The 20,467-nt window shown below is 40.2% G+C and overlaps 1 protein-coding gene across 1 annotated transcript in view; it reads left to right on the top strand.

The window, feature by feature from the left end:
• LOC114659177 (uncharacterized) overlaps nucleotides 1–20,164 on the top strand; it is a 97,939-nt gene extending 77,775 nt beyond the window's left edge. Inside the window, exons 3-5 of the mRNA XM_028811480.2 lie at nucleotides 12,217–12,299; nucleotides 16,899–17,145; nucleotides 19,000–20,164. Of these exons, the coding sequence (XP_028667313.2) occupies nucleotides 12,217–12,299; nucleotides 16,899–17,145; nucleotides 19,000–19,442 (773 nt within the window). The 3' untranslated portion in view covers nucleotides 19,443–20,164. The remainder of the gene's footprint in view (nucleotides 1–12,216; nucleotides 12,300–16,898; nucleotides 17,146–18,999) is intronic.
• The last annotated feature ends 303 nt before the right edge of the window (nucleotides 20,165–20,467 follow it).

Here is a 20,467-nt window from a genome sequence, read left to right as displayed (position 1 = left end):
TTGCCTTTGTTGACATGCAGTTTTTATCGATACTCTCACTTAGTGAGCACTGATGAGATCACATGGAGCAGTACACGGGCTGATGGGAACTGTAGTCCTCACTTCAGCATTTGTACAACGTTGCAGATAAGATGAAGTTGTGCGAAATGAACCATACTTATAGTCACAGCACCTGGCAAGCACATGCAAAATGTGTCGTCTTCAAGATTCACCAAAATTTGCTCCTTTCACTTCACTTCTACAGATGTCCTTCTTTTGCATAACCATCATTCTCCATTTCTATATATGATCACTGTCAACACTGTAGAGAAACAGGGGATGTGGTGCATTAGAATGTCTAACATGCTAGAGCATTGCTAACAACAAATATTTTTTGTTCATGAGTGACTGAACTTTGCAATATATCTATAAAGATTTCATGTTATTGCAGGTATTTTGTTACTGTATTTGATGGAGCCATGCCATTAACATTCTGCCCGCATTCCACTATTGCCAGCTTTTGCTCCCTAGAGTTCAATTAAGATGAAATTGAGTATATATATATATAATGCTTCTGGCATGATTTCTGAAAAAATATTAACATTCGAAATAAACACAATGGCAGATCCAGAAATGCTTTAGCCCAGATATCTTACATAATATGAACTGCTTTACTTTTATTGGAAGTATTTCCACATTTGTATTTGTCAATCAGAACTCCTTTAAAGCTGTAAATCACACAGTATTTAACTAACCTCATTTATTCCATTGATCTGCTTTAGTTTTTAGGCAAAATCCCATTCGGCTTTCCAAGGCCAACTTACTTGTTAATATTGTAAATGATTTGCTGTCTAAGTGTCTGATGAAAGGTTTAAAGAACTTCTTATATTACTTCCAAAGTGAAAATTTCACTGTACTTTGTACATTCGTGTGATAAAGAGAATGTCATTTGATGTTATTCCATTCTAAAAAGGTGCAGCTTGAACAGAATAGTGTCCTCTAGAGGCTTGGCTGCATCCCTCCTCGGATGGTTACAATTCATCAGTGTCCCCTACAGTTAGACCCAGTTAAAGATTTGAAAGTCGCTACTAGACATGGTAATCCATCTAATTTTATGTTGGTAGGCAGCATGCTGGTGCTGGCAGGTCACAGGAACAGATCTCAATTCCTTACTTGGTCACAGTCAGTGTGAAGTGTGCATGCTTTCCCTGTGTCAGTGTGTGTTTTTCTATAGTTGCTGCAGTTTCCTCACACATCCCAAACACATACATATTACATTAATTCACTATTCTATAGGCCCTGTCATATTACACAACCTTTGCACCAATTCTCAGTCTTATACTTCATTCAAATACTCATAGCAAACCAGAGGCAGTTTGACAAGTCTGTAACAAGCAGGTTTGACTTTTTTTAAGTCACGGAGTTGGCTCTATGTGTGCGGAATTCAGATCAATGGTTGCTCACCCAATGTGCAATGTACAGAATGCAGCTTCAACATAACACCAACATTTTGGATGTCGCAAATGGAAGAAGGGTTTGTCTGTCTGTCTGATGTACCATGTTTTTAATGTACCATGACAGAATGAAACAAGAAACAAAAATCACTGAAATTGCGGCTGAACATGTCATATATATAAAGCATTTATAGCACCAGCCCAGAGGCAATTCTATGGACCATGGGGGTACTAGTCAAAAAACTCCATTGGGGCCTCCTCTCACCAGAGGCAACAGTACTAGGAAGAGTCAGGACTGCCAAGTGACTAAATTATGACTTCTTAGACCCCCATCTCACTGTTACCCATTCACTCTTTGGCTAAATGGTGCTGCTGAATTTGGTCACTTGCTGACTACAGTGTGGCCTGGAGAGACCGATTGAAACTGAATCAGAAATGCTTCCAGACCTATAAATCCTTTCCATGATTTATGATAGCACTGATTACATTTAACACTACTAAAAAAGTAACATTCATCACAAACCCTTTCGCAACAGAGGTTGTGGCCCACCTTAAGTGGGTTTTTGATTGTGTCATTGTAGTGTGTCGATGCTATGCTTCAAGTGGGGTTCCCATAGATTTGTTATTGAAATTAGTACCTATGTAAACTGATGCCCATGGAGGCCCCTTCCAGTTTGAGGTGTCAGACAATTGCCTGCCTTGCCTTACTCCTCTGCTCTTCAGACAGCATGTCACTGGCTGTCAGAAAAGCAGTGAACATGTGATACTTTGGAAATATGAAACTATGTTGCAAATTCATCACAGAGTCATCTGATTTGACATACCCTGCGCATTTCTGTTCATGAAATCTGATATCCTCAGGTGAGGATCTGCAGTCATTAGCCCTGACATCCTTTCCAACTTCTTCACCTCTAGAGCAGTTTTCTACTGGGATTGACTCTGGCTTCCCTTATCCTTACAGATTAAAAAAAAAGAATGGATACCACACTCCAAAACTGCTCTCAATATACCACAGGATAATTGAGCTTCTTAGACCAAGAGCCTGCACCCTCTACTACCTCTCTAGGTTCTTGCTCAATTGATATCTCTGGATTAACATTTTCCTTCATGACCTTCTTCTTCTTCCAGTCATTCATGCTTATGTTAGTTACATTGTTGGTAAAAAATTGTTCTTTTTCAGATCAGTTTTGTTGTCAGTCATTTTCTTCTTGACTTCGTGGTGTTTATGTCCACTTTTGGGAATTCATTATAAAATAAATCTGGACTCAGTTGGGCTTAATCTTCAAGATCGATACTGGGTTACAGTATTAGTTATTTATTCTTTCATCTGTCTGTTGATTTCTCTCAAAGCCGTGAGCCACAGTGGGCATAAGGCAGGTAGTGGTGCTAAACCTGTGAACAAGGAGAATATGCATACTTTGCACTGGGGGTGTCTCAGTTTAGATTTGATCTTGGAAACTACTGTATGTTAGCATGCATTCTGATATTCATTTACTTTCTTAACCTGCTAATGTTAATACACTGCTGTGGAGGTTGAAGCTTATCTGAGAAGCACTGTTGTTAATACAGGAAAAAAAACCTAGATGGCATGCATGGGTACAGTCACTCAAAGTGTACCACTGTAATATAAGTTGTCAATAAGCTGAATCTTTATTAGGGATTCACAGGGAGAACATACAAACTCCACATAGACAGAAACCAGGTAGGGATTTTATCCCAGATGCATTAACCACTGTACCATCCTCTTGTCATGTATGGAATGAATATTAAAAGAAAATAAACAACTGACTTCCATCTTGTGAAAGTTCTAATTTATTCATTCCACCTTTATTTGCTAGGGACATTACGGGAACTAATGAAATGCAAAAGACGAGACTCCAAAAAGCATGGGCGTCTGTTTGGTTTACAGTAATCATTCAATTACTTGTGTGAATAGTGTTTGAAAGTCAAAATACAAATAATGCAAATTAGGCTGTTAGCAGAGAGGTTTTTAGCCCCAAGCAAAGCTCTTAATCAATGAATATCTTAAAGTTAATAAACAGCAAAAAATGAAATCCCACTCTGCACACTTCCAGTTTTTAACATTAATAGGGGGGCAGAGGTCATTTCCACAGATTCGGGACAGAGTTCCCAGTCCACTGCAAGGCCCCCTAACCCACACAATTGTAGCATCTCTCTTTAAAGCGGCAACCAACTCAACAAGCTAACGATTCTTGTTACATTAACAGGTTGTTAAAACTACCATATCTGTACTTTTGGTGTATTGCTGTAGCTGCTCTAGGAAAGTAAATCAGTGGTTGATTTTTGTAAGTTGAGCTGAAAAACTGTCACATGCACTTTTGAAAAGAAAAGTAAAAGTAGTACATTAGTGTTGAGAACTACTTCACCAAATGATGGAAGCTTCGATGCAATGTTGTCTTAAATAATTTACCCTCTTTCAACTGCCAGCCTCATGTCATTCAGCATTTTGATTCTCTTAGATATGGGACAGTACAGTAAGTGGAGTACATTGAGTTTTCCTACGCAGTTTACATTCTGTCTAGACCTGATGTCTAACTTGAACATGATAACGCAGAGAGAAAATCACATCAAACAGCAAATGTGTCCAATTCAGTATTAAATTTCAAGTTCACACAGTTTACTAGGGCACATTTATTTCTAAGTGACAAGCAAAGTATAAACATAGGCAGTGCGGGCTACCAATTTTTTTTCTTTTACCGACTATTGTTTGCCCTTATTGTCAGAAAAGCAGGTGGAGTGAATCATTTCAAGAGCTAATAATGATCAGTAATTAGTGGCAAGCTCATTATAAACTCCAAAATGACAGCACAATGTAACATCTGTGGGGGGTAGGTTGTGACAGCACAAATGTGGGAGGTAATACGCTTCTGGAAAGAGTCATGAAAAGGCACTGTGCGCTTGTGTGGAGCAACCTGAGTTGCTGAGGGCCTTGAAGCTGGATGGAGGCAGCAGAACCCTGTCAGCATGGGGAATTCATTTTGAACTACAGAAAAAAACACACACATGCACATCTGGAGGCAGGGAGATGATTTTAATGTAATCATCATATCATTAAAAATAGACTAGGTTACATTGGACTGAAGGTGTTTTAGAACTCTGTTAGAAAAACTTCATCACATTGATTATTTTATTATGTGGAGCTTATTTTACATCCGGCGCCGCCTTGAGTGGCAGCCTTTTCAGCAGCTCCGTGTATGACTGTATATGTATGTGTACTTTTCTACTTTTATTTTTCTATTTTTATTTATTGATCACTCCTACCACTTTATTTTAATATTATTTATTGTATCAGTATGCTGCTGCTGAAGAATGTGAATTTCCCATCGGGATTAATAAAGTATCTATCTATCTATCTATCTATCTATCTATAAAATGGGTTATTCTGTGATGTGTGTAAAACATGATGAAATCACCATAACCACCTCACCTGATAAGAATTATCCTGTAAATAATGTGAGGCAAGTCAGGTTGGGAGGCATGCACTGGTACATTGCATCGCCGCACCCACCACACAACGAAACAGCTTGGGATCCTGGAGTGCAACCCCCAGGCAGACACGCAGTCTAATCCCAGTCCCCAGAAATGACCTTCTATCTGCCACAGCTAGTTGTTATGTGGGCGTCTCCTTGGTCTGGTCCCGCTGCTCGGGTCCTCAACAATGAGGATCCTTCATGCCAGATCACCCTCTAGGAATCACTCCACATGGCCGTAGTGCCGTAACTAATGCTCCCTCACAATGCAGGTAATGTGCCTCATTTGGGACTCCATGAGCAACCACTCTTTTGACACAAAGTATCCAAGGATTCTCCAAAGAAAAAGAGAAAGAAGCAGTTGGCATTAACTGATCCATCCCCTTCTTCTTATGAACATTTTCATCCATTCTTTCCCTGGGAGACAGCTTTGAGGTCCACAGTGTCAGGGCTTTACTGGATTTTCAAATGGGCACCCCATCTTTTCTGGTGTTTTGACAATTAGCCCATGACACCTCAGACAGGCCTTGACAGTAGAACCAGTGTCCTGGATCTATCCCTTTAGCCCCCAACCCTTGGGCCCAGTTATCACTTAGCTCTGTCCACCTGTCTTCCACCAGCTAAAGTCTGCCATCTCTCATTCCTTTTGAACCAAAGCCACCTAAATTCTGTCACTGCTGCTTGCTGATGTCTCCCACCAGCTTCCTGCAAGTTGCACCTGTAACCCCCCAGGACACCCAGTTTATTCTAAAATCAATTTCCTGAGAAACAACTTGCAGACAAGTTCAGCTGGGAAGTTCTGAAATGAGGGTTTCATATTTTCCAACTTTACAGTAATCTGCTTTCTTAATCCTCTCCTCCCATAGCACCAGCAGGACTACCTGCTTTCTGGTGTTGGACCAAAAAATAATGCTGGGTTGCAGGTTTGTGCTGGTGATTTTCTTGTAAAATATAAGCTACCTCTTCAAGTCTAATTGCATCTCTTGGTCTACTACTGTGGCCAGGATCCCTACGCTCCTTGCCTTTTTGCTGCTTTGTCTTCTGGCCTGATGAAGCTGGTAAAATGAAGCCCTATGGCCTATACTATACCCTGCTGTTCTTTTGCTGCCTCTCATTCTCAAAACCATCAGCCAATTGTACTAGTACCTGGCCATGGGACTACCAGAGCCTCACATCTGACAGGCTGACTTTGCAAGATGATAGAATATGTTTCAAGCTAACAGGTCTCCCAATTAGTGTGAACCCCAGTCTTTCTATCAGTTTCCACTGGGGCAAGTTTATTGGTGTGGGAAAAATATCCTAGACAGAGGAAAGTAAGAACTTATTCTGATTCTCCTCCATGTTACACAGGTATTTCCAGTCCATACATCTCCCTTGTGCACTGTCCCAACGACTCCAGTTGTTTCATGTTTACTGCTTTAGAGCACCTGTGTTCCTCCACTGACCCATATCTTCCTCTGCACTGTAGCCTGACATCTCTCTGCAGCCCAGCCACGTCCTCCCTGGTAAACCTGGTAATGATGCCAGTCTCCAGCTGTTGCCAATAAGTAGTACAGTTAACCCATATAAACCACACTCTGAAATGGCTAACGTAGTCTTGGAGAAACTGATGAATTTTCTCAGGAATGCAGTAGGCCTTAAGCATTGCCTCTATCAGCTTGTGTGGCACTGTCCCATAGGATCATTTTATCAATTCTAACAATTTGCTTGACAGAATCAAGAATTTCAAGTGTGTAAATGTAGTTCCGGGCAGTAGGTGGCATCAGGGAGACCCTCTATTCTATTTATGACTCCCTGCAACCCATAATAATAGGCAGGCAATGTGTAAGACGCTCAGACTTTTAAAGGAAGGCAGAAGTCTAAGAGGGAGAGTCGACTGTTGCCTTTTGAAGGATGGTCCCAGGAGCTCAAACTCTGGAACTGGTTCAGGAAAACATCCCTAAAATAACAACTGGCGCATAAATTTACTTTTGACCATAAGCCATTTGAACTTTGGGTTGGGAGGAGAGCTGGACAAAGGCTTAATTGAAAGGTAGAAGAGAGGGCACAATGTGTGGCTCAAATGAATGGCGGGGCAAGAATGTGTTTGATACTGTTATTGTGTTGGATAAGTGCTCTAGCCATGGGTTCAAGTAGCAATGAAATTTATTAATATATCAAATAATATCTATTAATAAAACCTCCTTCATGTGATACTTTGGTCCCCTTTTTGGCCTTTTCTGTCTTCTAGGATTCTTCAATTACACCCCCATACAGGTTACTCTATATGGCCAATCTTACTTAAGGGAATACTCCATCCAAAAATGATAGAACTCTTGACCAGTAAATGAGGGTACAGGTAGGTCTTCAAGTCAAAAGTGTAACCCCACGTGAAGGAGCTTCATCTTTGTGGGCTATTTTGTGGTTATTTATTTAACAATATTTTAGCAAAATATACATGTGCTTTGCACGTTGTGAACATACAACTGGGTAACATGACTTGCATATTGTGTGACGCAAGCAAAGTGAGAAGTTTTCATGAAAATTTTTGAAATTGTTTGCTGTGGTTCAGTGTTTGTCCCGATCTATTAGAAAATTGGTTGTCCTTTCTTTATGAAAATATGAGATTAAAATTTTTTCTTGGCTACCAATACCAACTACATGGGGTAAGTAACATATACAAAAATATCCATTTAGTGTGGAATATTCCTTTAATTCTATTTTAGGGTTATGTGTAGCAGCAATAATCAGTCCAGAGGTGGATACCCTCACTTATGTAGTGCTGACGGTTATACTAACATGTTTATTTTTGGGATATGGGAATAATATTGACATTTTCAAAGAAGAAAAATGGAGGATTTGTGAACTAGAAACAAGAGACTGTGTGAATCTGAGCTATAGGAGTCTTGAGCTGTGAGGCAGCAGAGCTAATCACTGCACCACCCTAGTCTAATTTAAATTACAGTAATTTTATATTCAAAATTAAGAAAATGGCTTTAACATTTCTTGGTGAATTTCATGTTAAATCTTAGCCCTTTTCTACCTTTTGGCTTAATAGCCTGATCATATTAAAGAAGATTAAAGAAAACTGACTTATCCGTTGTGAACAACATCAATGAATTTCCTGGAAAGCATTTAGAAAAAAAAACAATTGAATCTCAGCAGCTGACCTGCTGCAGTTAAGGTCCTCGGCAGTGCATCTGATGTGGGAATAACAGAGACTTCATCATTATATATGTTGATGTAATAATTGAGTTCTTGTCAGTCGTTGTGGCCATAGCACATGCCCAGGATATGCATAAATAATAATAATAATAATTCTTTATATGATAATTCCCCACTCCTGTAGTGAGTGAGAGCTTTGCAGTCTGTTGAGCAAATTAGGCCGGGCAATTCCATACAATTTTAGTCAAATTCACAAATGAGGTGTGACATCTTCAAACACACACACACAGCCTTGAAACCCCAATGCCTTCTCAGGCTTCAAAGAGCTTCAACATTTTAAGAAGGCGAAATGTTCCTAAAGTGATGCTTTTCTTTTTTTTTTTTTTTGAATCCCTATGTCTCTGCACCCCTTCCATTCTGAAAGCTGTTCCTGCGTTTCCATAGTCTGACTCCTGGGAGGGCCATTCACCACTGAGTGTAGTAAATTTGTCCTTCTGGCTTTACAGTTGCCCATTTGATGTTCTGGGCTATTCCCTTTTTAGTTCATTTATAGGTTTATCATTTTTAAAAATGTTTATTGGTATTCATTATAAATACAACTCCCATTAAATTCAAGCCAATCATGATAACAAATGATTGTGAAAAGACTGGAAAATGTCATTGTAAAATAAAAAAAAGAAAATAATAAAACATTCACTTTGCACTATTTGTTATCATTATTTTAATTGTCAGCTCATTTCCTTTTCTCTTTTACAACATCTCCTTTACAGACTTTGAGGCCCCGGGATTATCTAGGTGGTCTGACTGGTTGAGTGCCATTTATCTTTTGATATAGACTTAAACATCTTATATTTTCACTTCATAATCTACTAGTATCACATTCCTAGCTGTTTAAAACTTTCTATTGGGAGTCACTTTATGGCTACCTTTGGATTTCACAGATTTTAACTGTCTGGTATAATTACAGTTTCTGGTTAGAAGAAGGAGTTGTTTTAAAAATTGTTCCAGATATGGAGAAATATTAACACTTCCTGCAAGACTAAACAAGGGGCCACTCTCACCTCCATCTTTCATTTTTGTTGCTCCCCTTTTCCTCATCTGTTGACTATGCATATTTTTCGGTCATGTTGCATTCGCATACAGTTCATCCAATACAAAATCATCGACCTATCTCACAGAATCAGGCCTAGAAAGGGTGCCATTCCATAATACTGCACACGCTCTCACACCCATATGCCCCCTTTAGTGATGCGTGAATTCCGCTGAATTAGTTTTGCCTCGTGTTCTGCGAAATTGCAGAAATGATTGGGAACGTACTGAAATGCATTGCAGGCAATGAGGAAGGAGAAATTGAACTACAGTAATTTTGAGTTGATTGTAAAGGAACAATGGTCTTTTAAACATTGCTGATGACTAGGGAAACAGCTACCACACTGTACTGATTATTGTGGCCAAAAATGTGATCAGAGCCGTAAAGCTAACCTTTTCACCTTTGTGTCTCCCCGTGATAAAATGACTAGAATTAAATATCATAACTATAACATTTCTATCAGGTAGTGATAGATAAGAAGCATGAATTCACTAAAGCTTGCCCCCTATATCCCCCACAGATTCCAAAGCAGGTACTTACCTCTCTCAAAACGAAAAAATAAAGTTTGTTTTTTCCCCTGACACTTTTGCTCATTCACTGCCACTGCTACCAAATAAGTGCAACACTAAAGCAAGAAGTTTTTCACTCCTTCTTGTCTGCATCAACTACATAGCACTCTGGGTAATATTATTAAAGCGGTAAGCTCACATATTACATGCAAATCACACAAGTTAATACAAAAAAAATTACCTTTAAGACACCAGTTAACCCAGGCCCGGTCTTAGGTATTATGGGGCCCTAGGCGAAAGGGGGGTCCAGGGGCCCCCTGGAAGCTCTGTGAAATGCGTGAAAATTAGACCAAGGAGTCGATCCGGGGCCCCCTGGACGCCGGGGCCCTAGGCGGTCGCCTACTTCGCCTATGCCTAAGGCCGGGCCTGATTGGGACAAATAATGCTGTAGTATATTTAAGTATATATGACAATTGCTCACTCGGACAATTTGTTTTGGGGGCCCCCAAGAAGGCGGGGGCCCTAAGCTATAGCTTGTGTAGCTTATACGTAAATCCTGCACTGAGTTAACCAACACTCTTCCAATTTTCTTCTGTGTTTAAATTCATTCACAAGATTTCCACTAATTTTTAGCCCACCATTGGGGGTAAGGGGGTTGTCCCAACCAACATTGGCTGCTACAGCTCTGTGATGTCTTGCTAGCCTCACTAAGCATTATGGGGCACTGGCAAATAAAAAAAAAGTTTGTCTAAGTCAACCACAAGGTGAATTTCCTGGAAAGTACTGTATGTGCCGAACAAGGTCATTAGTGAGCACAGCATATTCGCTGTGAAAAACGCTTTGGCAAATTTCGCCAATCAGCACTACCTGCAAGTTTAGAGTCACCAGTTAGCCTAACCTGCAAGAGAGATGAAAATTTGTCTATCCAGGGAAATATTTCTGCAAAAAGGGGAGAACATGCAGACTTCCCATGAGGAGTGATCAGGCCCAGATTGTTGTCAGCTATAAGGCCAAATACTAACTGCTGTATCATTTTGCCACACTTTCATTGTTGACTTCTGTGGTAATGTAATTCTTCATCAGTGTGCTCTTTTACAGGATCTTTACAGTAATTTATACTGTTAAAGGTACTGCAATCAACAAAGGTTTTTCAAAAAAAATAAATAAATACAAAAGTATTTTTGATGACAAATCCTTCATGTATTTAAGTGGAAGTGCTTAAAAACAAAGAAGCTATATATTAAAAAAGTTCCATGTCAGCATTGACATTTAACCTCTGCTGCCATTAAAAAACAAAAGGGTGGCATTGCTTTGCACTGCTTGGAGCTGCTCCCTCACAGCTCCAGGGACCCGGGTTCAGTTATCAGTCTGATTACTATGGGTGTAGCACTTGGTGTCTGCGTGCTATTTCTCCAACATCCTCCCTCATCCCAAAAACAAGCATGCGATGCTGACTGGATATTATAAATTGGCCCTGCAGCGGACTGAGTGAGATCATATTGTAAAAGGAATAAATGGATAGGCAGAACAGTCAGAAGCACAAGGTTTGATAATGATCTTGAGCATAATCATTATTTGCAGCAAGATACATAATAAATATTCTGCATTCTATGTTCTTGTAAAGGTATAGCAAACCTAGAAAATTGATGATGAAGTAATTAATTAAAAAAGATAAAAGATTTGAGGAATTTCAAGTATTATTTATTATGCATTTATTTACTGGAAGCAGTGGCTTGATGTCATAGAAGACTGACCATGAGAGTCAGTAGAGTAACAGACAGGTGGTAAATGTGGGCCACCTAGATCATTCTTTGAAAGGGTGAAACTCTATTAAAAAATAAAATTTCTGTTGGTTTATAAGGCTAATAGTTTGAATGTCCTCTCTTTGCCACATGTATCCCCCATTCCATTAAGCTTGTGACGCCATTTTTGGCTGTAGTGGCTAATGCTAAGAAATGGTCTGACGCTTTAATGACTGCTTTCTAAAATTAACTTGGATAAACTTCTTGAAGAATCGGATGGCAACCTTTTTGTGTTTTCTCAGCTCAAAAGAGCACCGATGCTCATTTCTGTTTGAGGTGTTGTCACATGAGTCACAGCTCAGTATCGCTTTCTGTTAGGCTGCCAGCCTCGTTCCGGCTCTCCTCAAAGGCATGCTTAACCTGCAGTATGTCATTTTGAGCACATGCAGTTCTATAACAATTGTATGGTTTTGGCAGTGCCTGGATAGCAAATTGATGGCTCGTCTAATGCAGTGCAACACTTGTGCCCATTTAATATGCTTATGCACAGTGGAATCTTTTGCTTTGGATTCCTCCATATGCCTGTGGCTACGGAAATGTGGAAAGGAGCCTAGACTGCACATTTTAGCACTTTGCTTTTCTGTCATCCTGTTGCAAAGATAATGTTGCAATTAGAATTTATTTTCCGGAAACAAGGAAAGAGAATGTATATTGTCAACCTGTGGACAGGAGTAGCACAAGTCCAGGTATAACTTTATTGTGATCTGAATAGGACATTGCTTATGCATGTTCTTCTTTTCATTTCAGATGGGAAGCAATGGCATCATGAGGAGAAGAAAATCATGGCAGAAAGGATATATGTGACGCAAAAGAACCAACGAGGCTGGAAGGTATGAGACTGTGGAGGATGTTCAGGTTTGCTCTTGTCCTTCTATAACATCAGGCAGAGATTTGGCACCAACCCTTGCCCCTCCTTACATGGTCTCCTGGAACCCCTCCCAACTGGCTCTGTTACCTGGCAAAATCAAATGTGCAACACTCACATTATGACAGAGGTAGAGGAAATAAAAATGGAGTAGTGACCCAAGTCTAGCATTGGGCTACTTTATGCCCTAATCTTCTTACTTAGTCTAATGCTTTGTTTTATATTTAATGTTTTGACCTCTTGTCAGGCATCCAGATTTCTACCCCTTCTTTAGCATTCTCATTTGTTAGATAACAGGCCCTACTTAGCTGTCAGTGACTGACCACAGCTTGAGTGGCAGTTGACCCCTTAGCTTAACATCTTGACAGTGAACTCCATGGTACCTTGAGAGTACAGGGTGAGTCAAGCCAAAGAGGTTGTACCAATTGAAATAATAATAATAGTAATAATAATAATAGCAGTAATAGCAATAAGCAGTTATATGTAAAAATGTAACAGTAAATGTTTCATAAGTTGAATAGTAATAATACCAGAAAAGAATATTTTCCACTGTCCTATATGAAAAAAAATCTTAAAAATCAGGCTGAAACAGAAGGTAAGAAAAAACAGAGCATCTGAACACCATCTAAGTGTTATGATCTGCTGTTTGTTTTAAAAATTTCAAAGCTTATTCTTGTTCTTAAAAGATACTAGGGGGATCCGCCCCATAGTCGCTTCACTCACCAACCGCCAGGTTTGGTTAACTGGATATACAATTTAAAAAGATTGTTATTTTCATGGGAATTGTTACATATGCATTATTTTCACTTTTACTTTAAAACTTCAGTAAAAACAATATTTGGAATTAGCTTTTCTTCAGAGGCGGCACGGTGTCGCAGTTGTAGCACCGCTGCCTCACAGTAAGGAGGCCTGGGTTCGCTTCCCAGGTCCTCGCTGTGTGGAGTTCGCATGTTTTCCCCGTGTCTGCGTGGGTTTCCTCCCACAGTCCAAAGACATGCAGGTTAGGTGCATTGGTGATCCTAAATTGTCCCTAGTGTGTGCTTGGTGGGTGTGTGTGTGAGTCCTGTGGTGGGTTGGCACCCTGCCCAGGATTTGCTCCTGCCTTGCGCCCTGTGCTGGCTGGGATTGGCTCCAGCGGTCCCCCGTGACCCTGTGTTAGGATATAATGGGTTGGAAACTGACTGACTGACTGACATTTCTTCAAGATTGCATTGAATTTTGATTCCGTGTTTGGACTTACATCATGACAACGCAACGTATAACTGCCCGTGAGTGAATATTGTTTCTTTCTCTCAAATAAATAAACTGACTTTTTTGAATGTTTGTCCCTGTGATTTGTTAATTGTCATAGCAAAATCTATACTAACAGGAAACTATTAACGTTTTAATACGAAAGTCATATCAAGATCTCCTTTTGGATATACATGAATATCAAGTCATGTCTTTGATATCTCTGTCTTTCAAAACTATTATTGCTGCCAATTCATCACATGCTGGTTTATTATAAATGTGACCGTGATCTTTCGGATTCATATAGAAATCCAAGAAAATTTCTTTATCTGTGTTTTGCAGATAAATTAAGTGTAAAGTGTGTATCCATTATTAGGCTGTATAATTTCTAATACATCCAATTGTTTAACTCTTTTGATTCTATGATGCATCACTTCTCCGTGATCATAAATATACACCTGACTGAATTGTGGTTTCTTCGAAATTAAACTTGTCATAGCTTTAATTGTTGTATGGTCCATTATTGTGTAAATTTACATTTTCATAATAATAATTCTTTGCGTTTATATAGCACTTTTCTCACTACTTAAAGTGCTAAGCAATTGCAGGTTAAGGGCTTTGCTCAAGGGCCCAACAGACCAGAGTCCCTATTGGCATTTTACGGGATTCGAACCGGCAACCTTCTGATTGCTAGCGCAGATCCCTAGCCTCAGAGCCACCACTCTGCCTTTTGATCATTGATTGATGTGAACATGAACAGATTATTGTAGATTCAGATATTTTGCCTGTGGTGTTTGTGGATTTCACTTTCACCAAATAACAAACCTTTTAATTCTTGTGAATATGCCTCTTCATTGGGAAGAAACACTACTTTATTTTTCCCTGATGGCAACACTAATTAGACGATCCACAAGTCTTTGACTTAAAGTTTAAATCCAAACAATATATTTGATCTCTTTTGGCTGTTCCGTAATTTCACCAAGTAATAATTTCCATTTGTTTGCGCTAATATGATCTTTACTATCCTTTTTTTGAGACTTTCGAATTTTTGTACTTCCATTATCTCTAACCTACTCTGCATGTGTACTGCGCCAACGTTTTTGAATTCTTTATGACGTTCTACTTTGTCATCTACTCTGTCTTTTATTTCCGGCCCCAGGCGTGGTTAAATCTCTTGGCACAAAGATTCGTCTTGAGGGACGTGAAAGTGTCTCTCTGAGAAAATCACGTCTCGTCTCCTTCCAAGATTTTTTTTTTATAATAAAGAGATTTAAATCTTGTTCTGGGGTTTTTGCAGACAAAGGAATTCACTGGTGTAATGTTTGATTTTCAATTTGATGCATTTTTAATGTTGTTAAAAAATAAATTGCATCTTTATTTTATACATTTTGTCTTTATTTTGTGCACAATCATTTTGTGAGGTCATCATCAAGGACACATGGGTTGCTTGTTGAAGGCGGACCTCAGGGAGTCACATACTGTGGATGTCACATGCGTGACACCTTATAAGTTAAACATCCTCAGTGTCCAAGTTTGTGGAAGTGACTATGTGAAATTCTTGAGAGTGTGATTATTTTGGCATTGAATTGTCTTCTCTTTAATGATTACGATTTTGTTTTGTGTTTTGGGCTTTGATGGCATTTCTCTTGTTTCCTTGGTTTGACTTTGGCTTGCCTTATTGTTACAAGCCACCTCCTGATTCCCTTTATCTCTAATATTATCTGCTATCCAGTGTAGTCATTGCACAAAGACTTCAAATCAGTAAATACAAAACAAATCATTAGACAAGACTAAATAGGCTAAGTCTAAGGTGGCATAATGCTTGACTCAGGTCTGTTCTCCATTTTTTCCCCCTGCCTTTCCTGTCATGTGACTGCTACATGATTATTGTTGTCTTGTAACAGAGGCAGGTGGGCTGAGCTTGGGCAAAACTGAACTTGTAAGGGAAGGCAAAGCACAGAGCCAAGCAGTCATCTGACATTAGAGGACAAGAGCAAAAGACAAAAATCTATATGAAGAAAGAAGTGCACAATTAAACAAAATAGTAGCCTGTGGCAAGGTCAACGTGACACAATGCTAGAGCACTGACTTTGTCTTTTCCACCCCATCATGTTACCTCTGTATGATTAATACTGCCAGGCAACAATCCAGATGGGCTGATCCAAGCATATAAGGAGGTGTCATTGGAGAAGACCAGGAAGAGAACCTTGCTAGCTGAATTGCATAGTTAGAGCAGGGCAAACTATTATCAATTATAATGGTGGTATGCTATTTGATATTACTAACAGCATGCAGGTACCTTGCTTGAATTAGGATGAGCGCCTCCTAAGCTGAATTTGCATTCTACAATGATAAACAAACACTAAAGAGCAGACATTTTCTTACTAAAAGATGTCTCTTAAAATTTCCTAAAAGTGTAAAATGTTCCTCCAGAGGGCAAGCAAAGATTAACAAAGTTGGCTGGAACAGAGACCAGCAGCTGTGTTGGGAGGGCTGGGTGCTGAAATGTTGAAAAGCTTGAAAATTCATGATTTTGCCTATAAGGGATGTGAGGTAATTGCCTTCTGATTTGTGCTTATCCTGCCTAGCTGGTTAGAGCTGTGTTTTTCATTTAAGCTTGTTAATTTAGTCATTTGTTTGAAGGTGTGTGTTGAGTTATAGCTGAGACTCTGTTAATGCGTTTCTTCTCCTTCTAAACCACACCAGACTCTACATATATGTATGGTTAATGGACGATGCAGTCTTTCAGTAAGTACTTGTCATTACCACATATTCTGTAGCCAGATTTTGGGGGTTATTGTTAGGTGGTGTAGGTGTATGAGTAGCTTATGTACATTCACTTGAGCTGGCTTATAACCTCAGAATAACTAGGCTGGGATCCAAGAATTTCTTTCTCCTTTTGCAGTTTGAGAGAAAGCTGTGTGCAGCCTGCCCCAACACATGCCAGAAATGCAAATTCAAGGCGCTCTCTGGGGTTGCTGATCACAGCTTCACTATGTGAACGAGAAACTCAAATAAGACAGACGGCAGGTGCTTGTTGTACAAGAATTAGGTAACTGACCCATTTGTGGCTGCACTCTTCATTTCCTCACTTTGTCAATGCATGCTTAATGGTCTGGTGCCTCTTCTTTGGATGGATGTCGTGTTTTTCTCCACTGACTATAACCACCAGAAGGAAAAGACCTACAGAAAGCTTTTTGGGAAGTTCTTGTCTGACACTAGGGTCCTTTGGACAGCATGGGAAACTGTTGATGTGATGTTTAGTAGCAGAAATGAGGAACTCTACACCAGTCTAACATTGTGGTGTATTCCATTCTTGTGCATTTTTTGTCAGGTGATGTTATGGATCCTTGCTTCTCTGTTGTCAATAGTGGTGGGTGTTTCACCTCAGGAGAGCTGGAGTCCGGAACCAGCCACTGAGACAGAAGGCCTCCTGGAGAAACTGGAAAGTGAAGCAGAGGGCTTCTCAGAGGTGTTTCCTCTGAGCTTTCAGAAGCAAGATGAGCCACCACAGGAGACTGAGGTGGAAGTGATCGACAACATTGAACATTCAGTCCACTCCAATTGGGGCACACTGTTCGGTGAGTATGTCAGAGATGTATTTTCACCACTTTGCTTACATGTATATAGGAAAATATTAAAAACAAGAACATGAAGAGAACTGCTGAATGTTAAAGGCATCCACCTTTTTATTTGAATGCAGTGCAGTCCCATTGAACTCCATATCAGCTTTCTTACTTTTCTTCACTGACTATGAGGAACCTGTAGTCTAAATTTACCTGTATGTATATTAGCCATTGTCATATCTTCAAAATATTAATTGTTCTTGTTCTTTATCATAAAGGTTTCCACTTTACATCTAATGTTGCAGTTACAAAAGCTATATTTACATTGAAAGCCTGCACTTTCATCTTTTTAATTTTTCTTTTGAGACCACAAGGAGGCACCAGAGAGCCACAAGCACAGACACAGTAATACACCACACTTTAAAAGAATAAAATAAAGGATTTTTATACCACCCAGCACCTTTACAAACCTCTTTCTAACAATGTGCCACAATACACAATTAAAATCACAATAAATCATCAATTCTTCCTCCACCACCTCAGCTGAGTGTTGCCCACTGCCTCCCGACTGTGACTAAATTAATTAAAGCATCGGGCTTCCTTTTATGCCTGACCTAGGAATTTTTCCAGTGCCTTGCCATGTCCTCTGGGGAGCACTTCTGGGTCATAAGGAAAGTAGGGAGGTCCTCCCCCAACAGTGCCCTCTAATCGTACGTAGGGACCACGAAAGGGTTGCATGTCCAGACTCCATATCCCAAGGACCTCTGCTTGCATCCCAACTGAGTTACCATGTGAGGACCACTTCCAACTAGTATATGGGAGATGGAATTGTTCCCACCTCGGGTTATTGCTGGTCCTTCCATTATTTGTTACCAGCTGGATACAAAATTATTTTTTTGTTTTGCCGGTCAAACCATCTGCGTTGTCGCATTGGCCTCCTGTCCAGGTAATGAATTAGTCTCTGTTCCGGGCGGGATTCCCATTCTCCTCCTACACTGTATAATTTTGTTCCTTATGAGTTCAAAAACCACAATGAGATTGTGCTCTGCATACAAGATGCCCTATGAAATTTTGTCATTTTCTGCTATGTTTCTGCATGCAGACATGTGTTCTGAATAATAATAGATAGATCCTGATGTGTATAGTGGCCTGTATTGTAGAGAGCCTGATTGATCAGCACTGTCATTCAACAGTTCTTCATTTTACATAACACAGCAATAGACACAATGCAGGGACTGGCATTCCGGCCAGGGTTGAACAGGGTTCCTTACCCACCTGGAATCCACTGCAATGGAAGGACCAGGGAGATGAGGATTGCTCATTATTCTCTCCCCCAATACGCTAGGTGTCAACCTTCCAGGTTTAGGATTCCCAAACGAACATCTGCAGGGCATAATGGGATCTGTAGTCCCGTGGGGCAACTGTAGGGTTCCATGGGAACCGAAAGGATTCACAATCCCTACTTTTTGAGACTTCTGACTGACCCGGAATTATTTCCATTGCACTATTCCCTTGCACCACAAGTACTCCCAGGTCCAAGATAAAAGGAGCCAGAGTCAGGAGGCAGTAGGCAAAACTCACTGGAGGAGAGAAGGTGAGAGAAAAGAGAGAGAAAGAGAATGTGGGTGTACAAACTATATATGGTCTTTATTAATTGTCATAATTGAGATGTGTGCATTAAAAATCTTTTATTTGAACTCAGAGTTGTGTTGGGTCTTGAGTCTGCAGTGTGGGGGCTCAGTGCCCCCCCCCCGTTTACAAACACCTTTGTTAGTTTTCATAAAAAAGTCAAATGGACTGATGAATCATTGTGTTGTATTTGTACTTTTCAGATTTTATAAAATTATTTTATTTCTTTGTTTTCTGTAGTGGACCCTTCGCTGTCAGAATTCCCTGATGACCACCAAAATCGGTGGGAGCGCTCTCCTTCAGACTCTTTGCGCCACAAGGCATCCAGGAAAAGCAGAAAGAAGCCAAAGCCTTCTCCTTCCCCTCGAGGGGACAGCCGTGGCTGCAAAGTACGGACCCTCCGTGTACGGGTCCGAGACCTGGGACTTGGCTATGACTCGGACGAGATTGTCCTCTTTAAGTACTGTGCAGGATCCTGCCAGCGAGCACGTACTAACCATGACTTGACACTCAGCAAACTACTACAGCAGAAGGTTATCCACTCGGGCCGTGGTGAAGAGAAAATCAGCGCTCATCCTTGCTGTCGGCCCACCCGGTATGAACCTGTCTCCTTCATGGATGTGCAGAACACATGGCAAACAGTGGAAAAGCTGTCAGCTGCTGAGTGTAGCTGTGTGGGCTGAAGGGGCCTGTGCATCCTCCAAGAATAAATGAAAAAAAGGAAAGGAAGCAGGCTTTTGAGGAGTTCTTGAGCCAGGGGGTTGTGGTAGAGGATAAGGTGAGTTTGGAATGCAGGAAATGAGTTCCTCCAGCAAAGAATCACAAGGGTGTCAAAAAGAAGAAGGCCATTCCTTGCTGTCTATGGAACGGACAATGGCACACAGTGCATCCATACTGAAGACCTCTGACTGCCCTGACCATTGACAACAATGGAGAAAAAAGAATGAATGTAAATGGTTCACTGCCACTGGATTCCCAGGACTATTAAACAAGGGATGGATGCAGTTACATTGAGGACCCTTGTTAGGTGCACAGCCAGATTATCTGTATTATAAAGGCTTGTTTCCTGTAACTGCCTATGGGTGGCTGTAAGCATCTGCAACAACTCATCCTGAATTTACTCCCCCAACAGGGGTAAAAAAAAGGAATGCTAAATTGAAACTGAAGCTGATTACTGCCAAATCAACTATAATATTATCCATAAAGCATCCCAAAAAGAGCAGCTAATGTATCCAAATATGACAACTTTAAACAAGGATGCCTTCTTGGGGATTAATACAACTTGAACACTCTTTGGTAGTGTTTGTGGATGCCCAGATGTGTTAGGATAAAAAAGAGTTAGTTTTGTATTTGTGTTTCATCAGATGGTACTTTTATTAAAAAAAAAATATATGATTAAGGATCATAGTCCAAAAAATAATAACAAGTTCACCTGACAGCAAAATCTGTCTTGGTGATGTCATGAAAGTTCTCTGTTTGTTCTATCCTTTGCTAAGAAGTGATGATTGTGAAGGGGTGTACCTTTCACAAGCTGGGTGCATGCAGGGTGATGCCAGGTGGATGCCAGCAAGAATTTTGGAATTCACTGTGACTAGAAGCTGTAGCCATTTCTGCATTATTCAAGGGTGGGCAATATAAAACTATAGTTTTTGTTGGGCATTTCCTCAAACTGATATAGAGCATTGTTAACTGTTTTTTCCCATATTTG

This window comes from Erpetoichthys calabaricus, chromosome 10 (assembly GCF_900747795.2).
Source record: "Erpetoichthys calabaricus chromosome 10, fErpCal1.3, whole genome shotgun sequence".
In the NCBI taxonomy this organism is placed as follows: Eukaryota; Metazoa; Chordata; class Cladistia; order Polypteriformes; family Polypteridae; genus Erpetoichthys; species Erpetoichthys calabaricus.
The sequence above is the reverse complement of the archived record's forward strand: the minus strand, read 5'-3'. Positions and strand labels throughout refer to the sequence as shown.